Source organism: Ailuropoda melanoleuca, chromosome 12 (assembly GCF_002007445.2).
Source record: "Ailuropoda melanoleuca isolate Jingjing chromosome 12, ASM200744v2, whole genome shotgun sequence".
NCBI classification, from domain to species: Eukaryota; Metazoa; Chordata; class Mammalia; order Carnivora; family Ursidae; genus Ailuropoda; species Ailuropoda melanoleuca.
This window is the reverse complement of record NC_048229.1, coordinates 28,910,387-28,926,573: the sequence shown is the minus strand read 5'-3', so window position 1 is coordinate 28,926,573 and position 16,187 is coordinate 28,910,387. Positions and strand designations below refer to the sequence as shown.

The 16,187-nt window shown below is 41.3% G+C and overlaps 1 protein-coding gene across 1 annotated transcript in view; it reads left to right on the top strand.

Moving 5' to 3' along the window:
- The first annotated feature begins 408 nt into the window (after positions 1–408).
- LOC100481129 overlaps positions 409–16,187 on the top strand; it is a 36,027-nt gene continuing 20,248 nt past the window's right edge. The window contains 5 exon segments of the mRNA XM_011235184.3: positions 409–2,807; positions 9,937–10,063; positions 10,322–10,417; positions 13,737–15,529; positions 15,531–15,725. Of these exon segments, the coding sequence (XP_011233486.2) occupies positions 2,613–2,807; positions 9,937–10,063; positions 10,322–10,417; positions 13,737–15,529; positions 15,531–15,725 (2,406 nt within the window). The 5' untranslated portion in view covers positions 409–2,612.

The window sequence follows — 16,187 nt, the reverse complement described above, 5'->3', positions numbered from 1 at the left end:
ATGCAGTTCAAACCCATGTTGCTCAAGGCTTAACTGTGTATTTCTTTTAGCCAGTCCACTAGCAACATGGGAGAGATTTAGTTGCTCTCTATTCTCCCCAGCACTTGGCATTGTCACTATATTTTACATTAGCTGTACTCTTAGGTATATAGTAGTAAACAATCTTGAGCTTAACTTGCATTTCCCTAATGGCCAACGATGTTCATTCAACACATCATTATTACTATTACAATTAGACTTATTTATAACTGGAAGTTCGTACATTTTGACCACCTTTTTTTTTTTTTTTTTTAAGATTTTAGCCAGCGAGAGAGGGAACACAGGCAGGGGGAGTGGGAGAGGAAGAAGCAGGCTCCCAGCGGAGGAGCCCGATGTGGGGCTCAATCCCAGGACCCCGGGATCACTCCCTGAGCCGAAGGCAGATGCTTAAGGACTGAGCCACCCAGGCGCCCCTGATCATCTTAACATATTTCATCCACACCCCACCCCCAACCCTGCCTGTCAAAACCACCAATTTTTCTCTATCTATGAATTTTGTGGTTTTGTTCCTTTTAGATTCCATATTTAAGTGAGATCATACAGTTTATCTTTCTCTGAATTATTTAACTTAGCAATAGTACCCTTGGGGTCTATTCATGAGTCATAAATGGCAGGATTTTCTTTTTTATGGCTGAATAATATTCAATTATGTGTACTGCATTTTCTTTATCCATTCATTTGTATAGGACACTTTGGTTTCAATGCCATGGCTATTATAAATAATCCTGCAGTGAGCATGGGAGAACAATTGTCTATTTGAGATAGTGATTTCATTTCCTTGGTAAGTTCAAGTAGAGTTAGTAGATCATATAGTGGTTTTATTTTTAATTTTTTGAGGAAACTCCATACTGTTTTCCATAGCGGCTGCACCAAATTTAGTGTCCTTCATTCTTTTTATGTCTGTATGCATGTTCATTTATGATTTATTTAACAAATCACCTACTGATGTACATTCATATTGGTATTAGTTACCTTTGCATTACAAAATTACTTTCCTAAAAGTTAATATCTAAAGACAAACATTTGCTAATTCTGTTGTGTGGGTCTAGAGTTGGATTGTCTAGTGGGGCTGTTTGGACAGAGGCTCCATGAACTAGATGGCTTTTTTTACACCTCTAAGCCTCCACTGGAATTGATGGAGTCTTTCACAGGCTCTGATGCTGCAAGAGGCTAGCCTGGGCTCTATTTTAATATGTATTAGAAGAGTTCCAAGAGACAGACCATACCTCACTGAGCAAGTCTCGTTTTACCCTGTTTGTTATTTGTCCTATTGGACACATTGGTCAGAGTCATTAGGAAGAGATGCTATCCAAAAGTGAATATAGAGATGCAAGAGTAGTGCATTTGTGTAACAAGCATTAAGAGTGTTATTTCCTTAAAATTGTCAAAATTGATGCCATAATTATCCTTGTACGTGTTCTCAAAAAAGTAAAATTTCTACTGAATCAATTCTTGAAATTAATTGCTGGCTCAAAGAGATGAAAAGTTTAAATGGATAATTGCAGGATTGTACTCCAAAAACATTTTACTGATTTATATGCTCTAGTCTGAATCCTGCTTCCCTAAAAACACATCAAATACCTAATATTAAATGTGGTGTGCATTTTAAACTTCCAACCATGATAAGATGATAACGTCTCAGTTCACTCAACGCGTATGTGGTGGACATTTACTTATGCAAATGAAAAAAATAAGACAGCGTAATCGAGTGCCTTTATCCCATGACCTCGCCACTCTGAATGTTACTCATCGTTCAATCTTTATAAATCTTAAGGCTTAAAATATTTTGGTTCGTGTTTACTTTGCATTTTTTGAATACTAGATACACTTTAAAAAATCGAGTATTTGCAATTTTAAAAAATAAGGGGCTTATTGAGCTATTTAAAAAATTAGGTTGGTTTTTTTCTTATTCCTTTTATACTAGGACGTGGAGAGTGGATCTCATATATTGATGGTGGAATGGGTTGATCGGAAAACAGTTGGCAATTTTTCTTTCACATGCATACGCCTTTCCCTCCATTCTTCCCTATTTCTGGCCTTTGGTCCTCAAAGCCTGCCTTCCTCTCCCGACCGAGGGAAAGCTCCGCCTGCGTCTTCGGTTCAGCCCTTCGCCCTGGCCACTGACCTTTTCTGACTTTCAGTGGCCTTCTCCCCCATTACTCGTCCCGAAGCCTAACTGACGCGTTCCAGCGCTTTTATTTCCCGGTCAGTGACCACCATCCCTGTGCCCTCAGAGCTTCTGCGGACGTCATTCATTGTCCAAAAGTCACTTCACGCCCATTTCTGCTAGACACTCGGTGGAGGAAGCTTCTGTAAGCGGGTTCGCCTTTTCCCAAGCGAGTTCTGTGCTGGACAAATACCTCCACTTCCCGTTAACAGGGTCGTGCCAACTGAGCCGTCTAATTTTAATTTTCCAGTCGGCTCGCTGAAAGGGATTTCCGCCGCGCCGTTTTTGCCTTGTTTAAGCTTCAGCTTGGAGACACTTATGCGTTTCCGCCGGCACCGACCCGCGGCTCCACTTTCCCAGCGCCCGTTCTAGCGGGCGCCGGCGCCCCCTACGACCGTGATCCAAGATGGCCGCCCCCGTGGGGCACGGCCAGGGCGCGGCCATGTTGCCGCAGCGGAAAAGCCGGGATCCAGCTGCCTTTTCTCTAGAAATGCCTCGGACCCTTGTTGGCCACCGTCCCACGGTGCTGAGGGACGCCGACGAAGTTCAGCGAAGTAAGTTCAGGCGCCGACTGTTCGCCGTGGTGTGTAGCGGAAATCAGGTCAGTGTCTCAGTCTGTTCGTGGACCGTGGCCGAGGTGGGTGGTCGGCGTCGGCCTTGGGTGATGCGGCTGGGATTCCAGCGGGAGGAGAGCGCGGGTGGGTGCTCTTCGGGATTAGGATGTGCGCTTGTGGTGCCCCTGGCCTCAGTCAGGAGTTGCTCTCGTGGCTCGTGGTTAACGATCTCTGAAGAACAGCCCCCTGGTGCCGAGGGCACATTTGGGGGCCTTTACTCTCGGGCTCAGAGATTGCTAGCCGGAGGGTGGTGACTGTCAGCGAAGGCTGCATTTTGTTCGGGGTGCGGATTTTGTTCGGGGCTCAAAGATGAGGAGTTGTTTCGGGGTTCACGTACAGGGGTCTGTGGGGTTCATGAGGGGGATGCTGCCCGTAGCGTCCGCGGCGCTGGCGCGAGTGGGGGCTGCGCCTGGAGGCCAGGGGCTTGGCAGGGGCGTGCTGAGCCCAGACGTCGGCCGCTGCCACAGACTCGAGGTGCGTTTGCGTCCCCCTTCCGCCTTGTAGCCCCGAGTCTTCAGCTCCAGTTTTATTTTATTTTATTTTATTTTTTTAAAGATTTTATTTATTTATTCGACAGAGATAGAGACAGCCAGCGAGAGAGGGAACACAAGCAGGGGGAGTGGGAGAGGAAGAAGCAGGCTCATAGCAGAGGAGCCTGATGTGGGGCTCGATCCCATAACGCCAGGATCACGCCCTGCAGCTCCAGTTTTAAACCCTCTTTGGCACCCAACATCACCCCTTACTCTCGAACTTTCAGAAATCAAAGTTTTTGGTGAGATGAATAATCCAGCATATTTAATAGCTGTTTCATATCCAAGATGCAGCCTTTTACCCTTTGTCCTGCAAGATTCCTGCACATTCCTCTTGGATATTTCTTTTCAGACTCCGTCTGACACAAGTAAAATAACCTCCCTTGTCACTGTAGGTTCCGTTCCCTTGTCAAAATTTTAGTACATTTCAATTTGAGACTTTTATATTTTGTGCTTAATATTGATAATTCAGATAAATTGTGTAAGTGGTACTATGATTTTCTCTTATCTTATTTCATGTAAGAAACATTTACAAATTATTTTAATGTTTGAACCTGTGGTATTGTGAGTGGATTCGTATTCAGTGTTTGCATGTTTTTATACAAAGGTGAAATGTTTGAAATGTTTAGGTATCATTTTGGGGACATTTTATGATTATGCATTTACTCATGGATTTGTTCCCCTGCTTTTCATCTCCAATGTAGACTGTTTATTTTTTTTTAAAGATTTTATTTATTTATTCGACAGAGATAGAGACAGCCAGTGAGAAAGGGAACACAAGCAGGGGAGTGGGAGAGGAAGAAGCAGGCTCATAGCGGAAGAGCCTGATGTGGGGCTCGATCCCGTAATGCCGGGATCACGCCCTGAGCCGAAGGCAGACGCCTAACCGCTGTGCTACCCAGGCGCCCCTTGACTGTTTATTTTTATCTCAGTTGTAAGCCTGTTATTACTTTCTGACTCCCTTTCCTTATAATTTTCTATAATATAAAAGATCAAATAACTGTAAATACTTGCTACGTGGCCACCCTACTAAATTCTTATTGCAGTATCTTTCTCTCCACCTAACATTTTAGTATGCAAAATTTTCAAGCATTACAGAAATACTGAAAGAATATTAAAGTATCCATCCATATACCTATCACCTAGATTCTACCGTTAACGTCCTACTAGACTAGCTCTACCAGTTATCTAACCTTCTATCCATCCTCTGTTTGTAAATCAGTCTTTTTTATTGGAGGTGGGGAGGGATGGAGGGAGAGGGAGAGAGAGAATCCCAAGCAGGCTCCATGCCCAGCACAGAGCATGGGGCTGGGCTCCATCTCACAACCCTGAGATCATGACCTGAGCCGAAATCGAGAGTCAGAAGCCTAACCACCTGAGACACCCAGACACATCATGAATCAGTCGCCTGTTGTTGGTTTTGGTGCATTTTAAAGACAGTTGCAGTCCTCTACCATTACTCTAAATGCCTCTGCAATTACCTGATTAACAGAGTTCTAATAGCTTTTTACTTGTTTCCTTTGTTTACTTAATGAGCAGAGATCTTATTTACAAATAGTCTTGGCCTGCTGTGATGTGGAATGAAAGTGAAATTTGGAGTGAATTGAACCTGATTTTTATTATTTTTTAAAGATTTTATTTATTTGAGGGAGAGGGTGAGTGAGAGAGAGAGAGATAGCACCAGCTGGGGGGGGAGGGGCAAAGGGAGCCGGAGAAGCAGACTCCCCATTGAGCAGGGAGCCTGACAAGGGGCTCAATCCCAAGACTCCAGGATCATGACCTGAGCTGAAGGCATACATTTAACCAACTGAGGCACCCAGGCGCCCCTGAAATGAATGTGATTTTTCAATCCCACTGTGTGATTGATGTGACCTGTATGTCTGTTTCCCTGAGAGCAAAAAGAAGTTAAAATCTCTCTTAGGGGTTGTTTTGAAGATTAAGTGAAGTAAAATACCTAAAATGGTGATCTGTGATGGCCGGAACCTAGTATATTTGAGTAAAAAGGCTGATAATTTCCCTATATTTATGGTTTTGTGCTTTGTAAAATTTGTGTTTATAACTCATTTTCTCTCTCTGCCTCCCCCTTGTTTCTCTGTCTTTTTTTTTTAAGTATGAAAACTTTTAAAGCTATGAACTTACATTAATGATCTAGCAACAGCAATTTTATTTTAATTGTAGAATGCTGATAATTTTCTGATTTAAAACATAAGTGCTCTTATGAAAACTATAATGAAGAAACTAAATGTCCTGTCAAATATTACACTGTAGGCAGTATTTCCTTTTCAGAAATTCTTAGAAGTAGACTTTTAGGTTACTAGCAATACTTTTATTGACTGTTTTAAATTGATTGTTAAATTATTCCCATGAAATGTCATGTTCTTTAACACTGACCTTGACCTATGTGAGGTTTAAGATGGTATAGAATTGGCCTGGGTGGCTCAGTCATTACGCGTCTGCCTTTGGCTCAGGTCACGAACCCAGTGTTCTGGAATCGAGCCCTGCATTGGGCTCCCTGCTCAGCGGAAGCCTGCTTCTCCCTCTCCCACTCCCCCTGCTTGTGTTCCCTCTCTCACTGCCTCTCTCTCTGTCAAATAAATAAATAAAATCTTAAAAAAAAAAGATGGTATAGAATTTCTCTATTTAAATGTTGTAACTAGCCACCTGACTAAAGAGGTATGTAGACATGTTAGGTGAATACTGATAATTTGCCTCTTTGTTTTTTTTTAAGATTTTATTTATTTATTTGTTAGAGAGATAGAGCAAAAGCAGGGGGAGCAGCAGGCAGAGGAAGAAGCAGGCTCCCCAGTGAGCAAGGAGCCCAATGTGGGACTCGCTCCCAGGACTCTGGGATCATGACCTGAGTCAAAGGTAGTCGCTTAACCTACTGAGCCACCCAGGCATCCCCATTTCGTACTAATTTACACTTAAACTCTTACTTAGCGGTTTTGTTTCTCTTGACCCCTTGCTCCTCTACTTATGTTGAAGGATCCTTTCCTTTTGTTTGAAGAACATTCATATTTGCTGTAACACAGGTCTTCTGATGTAGATTTCTCTCTGCTTTTGCCTGAAAATGTCTTTATTTCAGTTCTATTTCTAAAGCATATTTTTGCCGACTATCCTATATAGTTTTGTACTTATAATAGTCTACAGAGTATCAAGAAATGGATGGTAATGAGAAACTAAATAAGACCCTGCTTATTATTTGCTTAGCACCATGTTCTCAAAACCAAAGTGTGTGCATCCTGGGATGTAAGAAGACTTTTGAAGAGGTAGATGGACATGAATGATTTAAAAGATAAATGGGGAGCCTGGGTGGCTTAGTTGGTTAAGCATCCAACTCTCGGTTTCGGCGTGGGTCTTGATCTCAGGGTCATGAGATTGAGCGCTGTGTTGGGCTCTGTGCTGTGCATGGATCCTGCTTGGGATTCTCTCTCTCCCTCTCCCCATCTCCTACGCGCAGGTATTCTCTTGTTCTCTATAAGTAAATAAATAAATAAATTTAAAAAAATAAAAAAAAATAAAAATGTGTACATCTTAACTGTCTGTATGTCCTCTTTCCTAAAATGGATCTGCCTGAAGAGTCCCCTGCCACTGGGTGTCACACTCTTCTGGGTCGTTGTCCCACATTCCCTTCAACAGTCATACTGCTTCTACTCTACAGAGGAAAGGTGTGTTTCCCAAACATTCTGAATATTATGTTTTCTTGGCCCAGAGCACTTAATAAAAAGACTGATCTTTTGGGGGCCTTGGTTTAATAAGGTGAATGCACAGCAACAGTGACAACATCTGGGCCTAAAAAGAATGTGCCACTAAGATTAACTTACTTTTCAGTCTGTAGGTGCTGGCCCCCCAGGAATAAGAGGGATCAAGGGAACAAGGGGAAAAGACTTCAAGACTTAGGTAACATCATTTCTGGGGAAACCCTTGACTGGAAACTGAGATTTCTTTTTTTTTTTTTTTTAGATTTTATGTATTTATTTGACAGAGATAGAGACAGCCAGCGAGAGAGGGAACACAAGCAGTGGGAGTGGGAGAGGAAGAAAGCAGGCTCATAGCAGAGGAGCCTGATGTGGGGCTCGATCCTACAACGCCGGGATCACGCCCTGAGCCGAAGGCAGACACTTAACCGCTGTGCCACCCAGGCGCCCCAGGAAACTGAGATTTTTGAACAGAAATTTAGAGCTGATCCAGAAGAGCTAAAGACAGAGCATCCAAGTTAGCAGCCATTTCCCAAAATCAGAAGAAGATGATCCAGGTCCAGGTGACTTTTGGTTTCTTTTATTCTTTCCTTTATTTTCCAATGGATTTGTAGAGATCTATATAAAAAAAAATCAGTGCAGTTAAAAAGAAAAGTTTAATTGAAAATAGCAGGATCTGGAGAAGTCTGAGGAAAGTAGGATCAGGAACCTATTTTTCATAGGATTCCTACTTTGTGATTTATGTTGGAATGAATATATGTGACTGTGTAAGACCCTCTAGGTCACATTAGCTGTCGGTGTGCTGCAAATATCTCTGACAGTCATCACAAGAGAATCTTGGTAAGTTACATGGTAGGCATTACTGTGATCTGTTTCTACTGCCAACACTTCTGACACCAATAACCTGTTCTCCAGCTCTCCAGATACCACCTGCTTACAGTTTGATTCGATCTTGACACTGATGACATGGAGTTACTATCATACTCCACAAGTTCATAGGGCTCAGCCCTGCAAGACTGCCCTCACTTCAGATGTCAAGTATCGGGTGCCCAGGATACCCATACTTCTGACTTGACTACAAATAGGCAGTTCCCACAATCCCTTCGTTGGTTTTGATAATTCACTGACTCACATAACTCAGGAAAACACTTCACAATTACCAGTTTATTATAAAGGGTAGAAGATGGTAACAGCCAAATGGAAGAGAAGCATAAAGCAAGCTATGGGAGAAGGGGCAAGGACCTTCCATGCCCTCTCCAAGCAAGCTACCCTCCCAGCACCTCGATGTGCTCACCAACCTGGAAGTTCTCTGAGCCTTGTAGTGTAGTGTGGTGTTTTTTTTTTTAATATATTTTATTTATTTATATGTGCATGTGTGAGCAAGCAGGGCGGGGGGGACAGAGAAAGAGGGACAAGCAGACTCCCCGCTGAGCACGGAGCCAGATATAGTACTCTCTACCAGGACCCTGAGATCATGATCTGAGCCATAGTCAGACGCTTAACCTGCTGAGCCACCCAAGTGCCCCTGGAGTGTAGTGTTTTTTATGGAGGCTTCATCTTGTAGGGGCAGTTGATTAAATCACTGGCCATTAGTGATTATCTCAATCTCCAGTCCCTCTCCCCTTCCTGGACAGCTGGGGTGGGGCTGAAAATTCTAGCCCTGTAAACAATAGGTTGGTTTCCCCTAGCAACCAGCCATATGTTAGGGTATCTAGGGGCCCACCAGAGTTACCTTGTTATATAAATTCAGGTATGGTTGAAAGGAGCTAGTTACAAATAATGCAAGATGCCCCTCCCACCCTAACCGCTTAGGAAATTCCAGGGCTTTAGGAGCTCTTGTGAAAGGAACCAGAGATAAATACCAAATACAAACTTCTTACATCACAATATCACAGGTATCAACTGTGAGGAGAAAACAGACTGGTTCCTTGAGGAATGTTAATGTTTCATGGCTCATAGGTCTGAAGTTCACATAGGTCTTTGATGGTTCTTCAGAGAGATATTGTGCTGGGTGAGGTCCTTAACTACCCTTACTACTTATAAATGTAAAAAATGTATTTCTTCATTGTATCTATTATGGTATTAGCCCTGCCTAATGATATGCACCCATACATATATATTTGTCTATATACATATATGTGCCATAAATGTGTTTATAGTTTTTTTTTTTACAAATTTGCTTAATCATGTTAATCCTTTTGCTTTATACATGTTTTATACAGTTTCTTTTATTTTGTTTATTTTATTAACCACTGCAATTAGTATGTATTGCCTTGTGACTCTATTATCTGCAGTCTCTTCATTACTGGTTTTGGTACTGGCTCAAATGCTCTTGGTGAATTTAGAAATCTGTATTATTTGTCTGCTTATAAGTATTATATAGTTCAGTATTGACAAATAGATGCTCAAATAATATATAGATTACAGGTGTTCTTTTTTTTTTTTTTTAAGATTTTATTTATTTATTTTGACAGAGAGAGACAGCCAGCGAGAGAGGGAACACAAAGGGGGAGTGGGAGAGGAAGAAGCAGGCTCCCAGCAGAAGAGCCTGATGTGGGGCTTGATCCCAGAACGCTGGGATCACGCCCTGAGCCAAAGGGGGACGCTTAACAACTGCGCCACCCAGGCGCCCCAGATTATAGATGTTCTTATACTAGCAAGAGGATTTAGTGATACGTATTACAGAAATTTTCTTAAATTTTCAAATTTGTTGAGTAAATAGAAGATTGCCCAATGGCATAATATTATACAAGTTTCGTCTATCACAGTGTATTAAAGAATAAAACCCACCATTTCCTATATAGTGAAAGAAGCAGAATAATTTCCTTTATCTGTTTTTTCCATATCACAAGAATATCACTTCATTAAACATAACTGTGTTGTAACAGGAATTCCTGACATTTGATGATGTGGCTGTGGACTTCACCTGGGAGGAGTGGCAGCTCCTGGCCCCCGCTCAGAAGGACCTGTACCGGGACATGATGTTGGAAAATTATAGGAACCTGGTGTCAGTGGGTGAGGACAGCTCTCCTGTGTCACTCACAGGGTGCTTTTCCAGTGGCTTTCTTTCTCAGCTACTTAACTCTTTAACACTTTGAAATGGTAGATCCTCAGATCTTTCTCTCGCCTTAGACAAGAAGGTATAATGTCCCATATTTTGAGAGAAAAGCCTCAATGTTACAGATGGGAAACCTGTTTAGTCCCTAAAATGTAACATTATCCCTTGTTGATGTACCCCAGTCCACTGAGTCTTTTATCTTTTCTCATGAACAGGGTATCAAGCCAGCAAACCAGATGCACTCTCCAAGTTGGAACGAGGTGAAGAACTTTGGATGATAGAAGATGAAATCCACAGTCAAATCTGCCCAGGTGAGGGAGAACTGGCAAGATGGATGGCTGCAGTAGTATTCTGGTCAGTCAGAGAAGGCATCAGAACTGTGACAGTGTCTGAGGAAACATAAACAGCTCCTCTCTGTATCTCTCTTCCCATTTGAGAACTTTCTTTCTTTGTTGAAGTTTAGAGGAAAATATTCCCGTTTTTCTTTTGAGATCAGATCCCTGTTTACTTTATATACTTGTTTTTGTTTGCATAGTCATCTTCTTCCTAGGATTTTCTTTTCTTTTTCTTTTATTATTTTTTAAAAAGATTTATGTATTTAGAGAGAAAGCCTGTGTGAGCAGGGGGAGGGACAGAGGGAGAGAGAGAATCCTCAAGCCTGGGAGCCTTGATGCAGGTCTCGATCCCACAGCCTGAGATCATGACCTGAGCCAAAATCCAGAGTCGGATGCTTGACCAACTGAGCCACCCAGGTGCTCCCTTTTTAATTTTTTTAAGGATTTTTATTTTTAAGTAATCTGTATACCCAACATGGGCCTCAGACTTACAACCCCGAGATCAAGAGTCGTATGCTCCAGTGACTGAGCCAATCAGGCTCTCCCTCCTAGGATTTTCTAATTTTCCTCTTCTTCCTCCACTGTGACAGTGTTTTTACCTGTGTTACCACCTCTCCTGCTATGAAATTCCACTTTCCAGGCCTCTATGGAAAAAAAACAACTTTGACTTCATCACTTTTTTCTTACTGCTTTGCTTGCCTACCTTACTAGGAAATAATGATTTCCTTCCATAACATCTGACCCCACCTTGGATGCTTTGTCTCCACAGTAACCTGGTTTTTGCTGTCCATTTATGTCATTCTTTGGCTCTCCTCCCCCACTTTCCCACCAGAACCCTGTAGGTTCTCCATACTTCTGTTTTCATTTTCTTCTCAGTTCTCATAACTAACAAGCTTCCTCTATTCCCATGAATTAACCTCTTTCCCTTCTCTCCAACATCCAAATTGGCTTCTCTCTTAATATTGTCTAATGCATGCTTTCTTTCTATGTATTTTACTCCTTCATGGCAGCTAGCCCATGACTTCCCATTTTGTGTATGAGAACGGGAATCATATTCTCTCCATCCTTTTTAAAAACAATTTAGGTTCTTTTTCAGCTCAACACAACTACACATTTTAAATTTCTCCCTATCCTGGCATTACCTCATTACCTTGAGTGTTCTCTACTTGTTGAGCTTTCTTCTTTTTTGGGGGGCGTGGGGGAGGAGAGAATTTTAAGTAGGCTCCACAGCCTTACACGGGGCTCAGTATCACAATGCTGAAATCATGACCTGAACAGAAATCAAGAGTTGGACGGTTAACTGACTGAGCCACCCAGGTGCTCCTGAGATCTCTTCTTAAAGGTCATTTGATTAACAAGAAAATATCTTTTTTAACATGGCTACATGATTTCCAACCCAAACCAGGTCATAACTTATATCTGCTTCAAATGATTTCCTTCATGGTTTTGCTAATTCAGATTTTCCTTTAGTTATTAGATGTTATCACTGCATTTATTTTCCTAAAACAAAAGTTTTCACATGATTTTTTTTTAATTCAGTCAGTCGTGCCCATTTATCATTACTTTTCAATTTCTAAAGTGATGGCAAAATGGAATTTCCACTAATTTTTTAAGACCTTGAGTCTGATTCTTTTCTTTTCTCTTCAAGTATAATTAACATACAGTGTTAGTTTCGGGTATACAATATGATTCAACAATTCTATATATTTCTCTGTGCTCATCAAGGTAAGTTGCTCTTCACTCCCCTTATCTATTTAAGCCATCCTCCCACCCACCTCCCCTCTGGCAATTATCAGTTTGTTCTCTGTATTTAAGAGCCTGCTTTTTTGTCTCTTTTTGCTTTGTTCACTTGTTTTGTTTCTTAAATTCCACAGATGGGTAGAATCATAAGGTATTTGTCTTTCTCTGGCTCACATATTTCACTTAGTATTATACCCTGTAGGTCCATTCATGTTGTTGCAAATGGCAAGATTTCCTTCTTTTTTATGGCTGAGTGATATTCCGTAGTATGTGTATACCACATCTTCTTTTTTTTTTTTTTTTTTTTTTCAAATTTTTTTTTTTGGGGGCGCCTGGGTGGCTCAGTTGTTAAGCATCTGCCTTCGGCTCAGGGCGTGATCCCGACATTCTGGGATCGAGCCCCACATCAGGCTCTAACGCTGGGAGCCTGCTTCTCCCTCTCCCACTCCCCCTGCTTGTGTTCCCTCTCTCACTGGCTGTCTCTCTCTCTGTCAAATAAATAAAATTAAAAAAAAATTTTTTTTTAATTTAAATTCTGGTTAGTTAACATATAGTGTAATATTGGTTTCAGGAGTAGAATTTAGTGATTCATCACTTACATATAACACCCAGTGCTCATCACAAGTACCCTCCTTAATACCCATCACCCATTTAGGCCATCCCCCACCTACCTTCCTCCATCAACCCTCAGTTTGTTCTCTGTAGTTTAGAGTCTCTTATGGTTTGCTTCTTTTTTTTTTCCCCTTCCTGTATGTACATTTGTTTTGTTTCTTAAATTCCACATGTCTGAAATTGTGTGGTATTTGTTTTTTCTGACTGGCTTATTTCACTTAGCATAATACACTCTAGCTCCATCCACATCATCGCAAAAGGCAAGATTTCATTCTTTTTGATGGCTGAGTAATACTCCATTGTATATATATGCAACGTCTTCTTTATCCATTCATCAGTCAGTGGACATTTGGGCTCTTTCCATAGGTTAGCCGTGGTTGATAATGCTGCTATAAACATCAGGGTGCATATGCCTCTTCAAATCTGTATTTTTGTATCCTTTGGTGTATCGTAGGGTAGTTCTATTTTTTTTTTTAAGATTTTATTTATTTGAGAGACCACGTGAGAGAGCACAAGCACTGGAGAGGGAGAATCAGGCTGCCCATCAAGCAGAAAGCCTGATGCAGGGCTCCATCCCAGGACCCTTGGATCATGACCTGAGCTGAAAGCAGCCACTTAACTGACTGAGCCACCCAGGTGCCCCAGGATAGTTCTACTTTTAACTTTATTTTTTTTTTAATGATTTTATTTCTTTGAGAGAGAGAGAGCAAACACGAATGAAGGGAGGGACAGAGGGAGAGGGATAAGCAGGCTCCCCGCTGAGTGTGGAGCCCAATGTGAGGCTCGATCCCAGGACCCTGAGATCATGACCTGAGCCAAAGTCAGACACTTAACCTACTGAGCCACCCAGGCACCCCCACACAAAGGCATTTTTAAAACATTTTCATTCCAATCTAAGATTATGAGAGATCACAGAATGATTCATTGTTCTTTTCTCTCCTAGAAATCAGGAAAGTTGATGATCCTCTGCAGTGTCACTTGCAAAATCAAAGCATTCAGAAGAGTGTGGAACAGTGCTGTGAACATAATACATTTGCGAATATTCTTAATCAGAGTGAAAGTCATTTCCTGTTAAAACAAAATTATGATATGTTTGACTTATGTGAAAAACCTTTAAAATCAAATATAAGTTTTGAAAGCCAGAGTATAAACTGTAACTCAACGAACTCTACTGAGTTTAATGAAAATGGGAAATTCCTTCTTCATACTAACCATGAACAATTTTATAGTGTAATAAAATTTCCTGTAAATGTAAAACCTATCAACAATAATTCCCAGGTCATTAAACAGCAAAGAACTCAAAACATGCAGAAAGCCCACATATGTGATGAATGTGGGAAAGCCTTTGTCAAGGTGTCTCAGCTCACTGATCATCAGAGAGTTCATACTAGAGAAAAACCTCATGGATGCAGTCTGTGTGGGAAGGCATTCTCTAGAAAATCCAGGCTAACTGAACATCAGAGGATTCATACAGGCCTGAAACATTATGAATGTACTGAATGTGACAAAACATTCCTCAAGAAATCACAGTTCAGTGTACACCAGAAAACTCATACGGGACAGAAGTCTTATACATGTAACGAATGTGGGAAAGCGTTCATCAAGAAGTGTCGGCTTATTTATCATCAGCGAACTCATACAGGAGAAAAGCCCCATGGATGCAGTCTATGTGAGAAAGCCTTCTCTACAAAGTTTAGTCTGACTACACATCAGAAAACTCATACAGGAGAGAAACCCTTTATATGCAGTGAATGTGGAAAAGGCTTCATTGAGAAGAGGCGTCTTGTTGCACATCATCGAACTCATACTGGTGAGAAACCTTTTATATGCAATGAATGTGGGAAAGGTTTCACCTTGAAGAACAGTCTTATCACACATCAGCAAACTCATACAGAACAGAAATTGTATACATGCAGTGAATGTGGAAAAGGCTTTTCAATGAAGCACTGTCTCATCGTACATCAACGAACTCATACAGGAGAGAAACCCTACACATGCAATGAGTGTGGAAAAGGCTTCACCTTGAAGAGTCCTCTCATCAGACATCAGCGAACACATACAGGAGAGAAACCCTACGTATGTAGTGTATGTGGAAAAGGCTTTACCATGAAGAGTGATCTCATTGTACATCAGCGAACTCATACTGCAGAGAAGCCATATATATGCAATGATTGTGGGAAAGGCTTCACTGTGAAGAGCCGTCTGATTGTACATCAGCGCACTCATACGGGAGAGAAACCTTATGTATGCAGTGAATGTGGAAAAGGCTTTCCAGCAAAGATACGGCTGATTGGACATCAGCGAACTCATACGGGAGAGAAGCCCTATATATGCAATGAATGTGGAAAAGGCTTCACAGAGAAGAGTCATCTCAATGTACATAGGCGCACTCATACAGGAGAAAAACCCTATGTATGTAATGAGTGTGGCAAAGGCTTAACTGGGAAAAGCATGCTTATTGCACATTTGCGAACTCATACTGGGGAGAAACCGTATATATGCAATGAATGTGGAAAGGGCTTCACCATGAAGAGTACTCTAGGTATACATCAGCAAACTCATACTGGGGAGAAACCATACAAATGCAATGAATGTGATAAAGCCTTCAGGAAGAAGACTTGCCTCATACAACATCAGAGATTTCACACAGGAAAAACTTCCTTTGCATGTACTGAATGTGGAAAATTTTCTTTGCGTAAAAATGATCTCATTACCCATCAGAGAATTCACACAGGAGAGAAACCGTATGAATGCAGTGAATGTGGGAAAGCTTTCACCACAAAGTCAGGGCTTAATGTTCATCAGAGAAAACATACAGGAGAGAGGCCCTATGGATGCAGTGATTGTGGGAAAACTTTTGCCCACTTGTCAATCCTTGTTAAACATAAGAGAATTCACACATAGTCACTTTGGGATAACCTGTTGTCAGTTGTAGGCCCTCAAGATAATAGCATGTAATGAAAATAATGCAAAGAATGATATTATCTTTAGTGATCAATTGTGTCATATTTTATGTTGATGAAAAAATTTACAAAACAACTCACGATCAGCCTTGATGAAAATATTTTAGGATATTATACATCTAAAAAGTGTAGACAGAAATAGATTCAATGAATGTGACAGACTAGGAAAGCCTTCAATCGGAAGTAGACCCTATCATGTGATCATCACAGATAATGAAATTTCTAATTGGTAGAAATATAACTGTGGGAAAACCTTTGCCCAGAAGTAAGACCTCAAAAGATGTCAGTTCACACTAGACAAGTACTTTCCTATGGCAATAAATATAGTAGGGCTTGAAGTAATATATTTGCCAGGAAATCTGTACAGAAGTAACTTAGGAACACATTCAGTGTGGGGGACTTCAGCAAAATATCAGACAACTTAAGCCTTG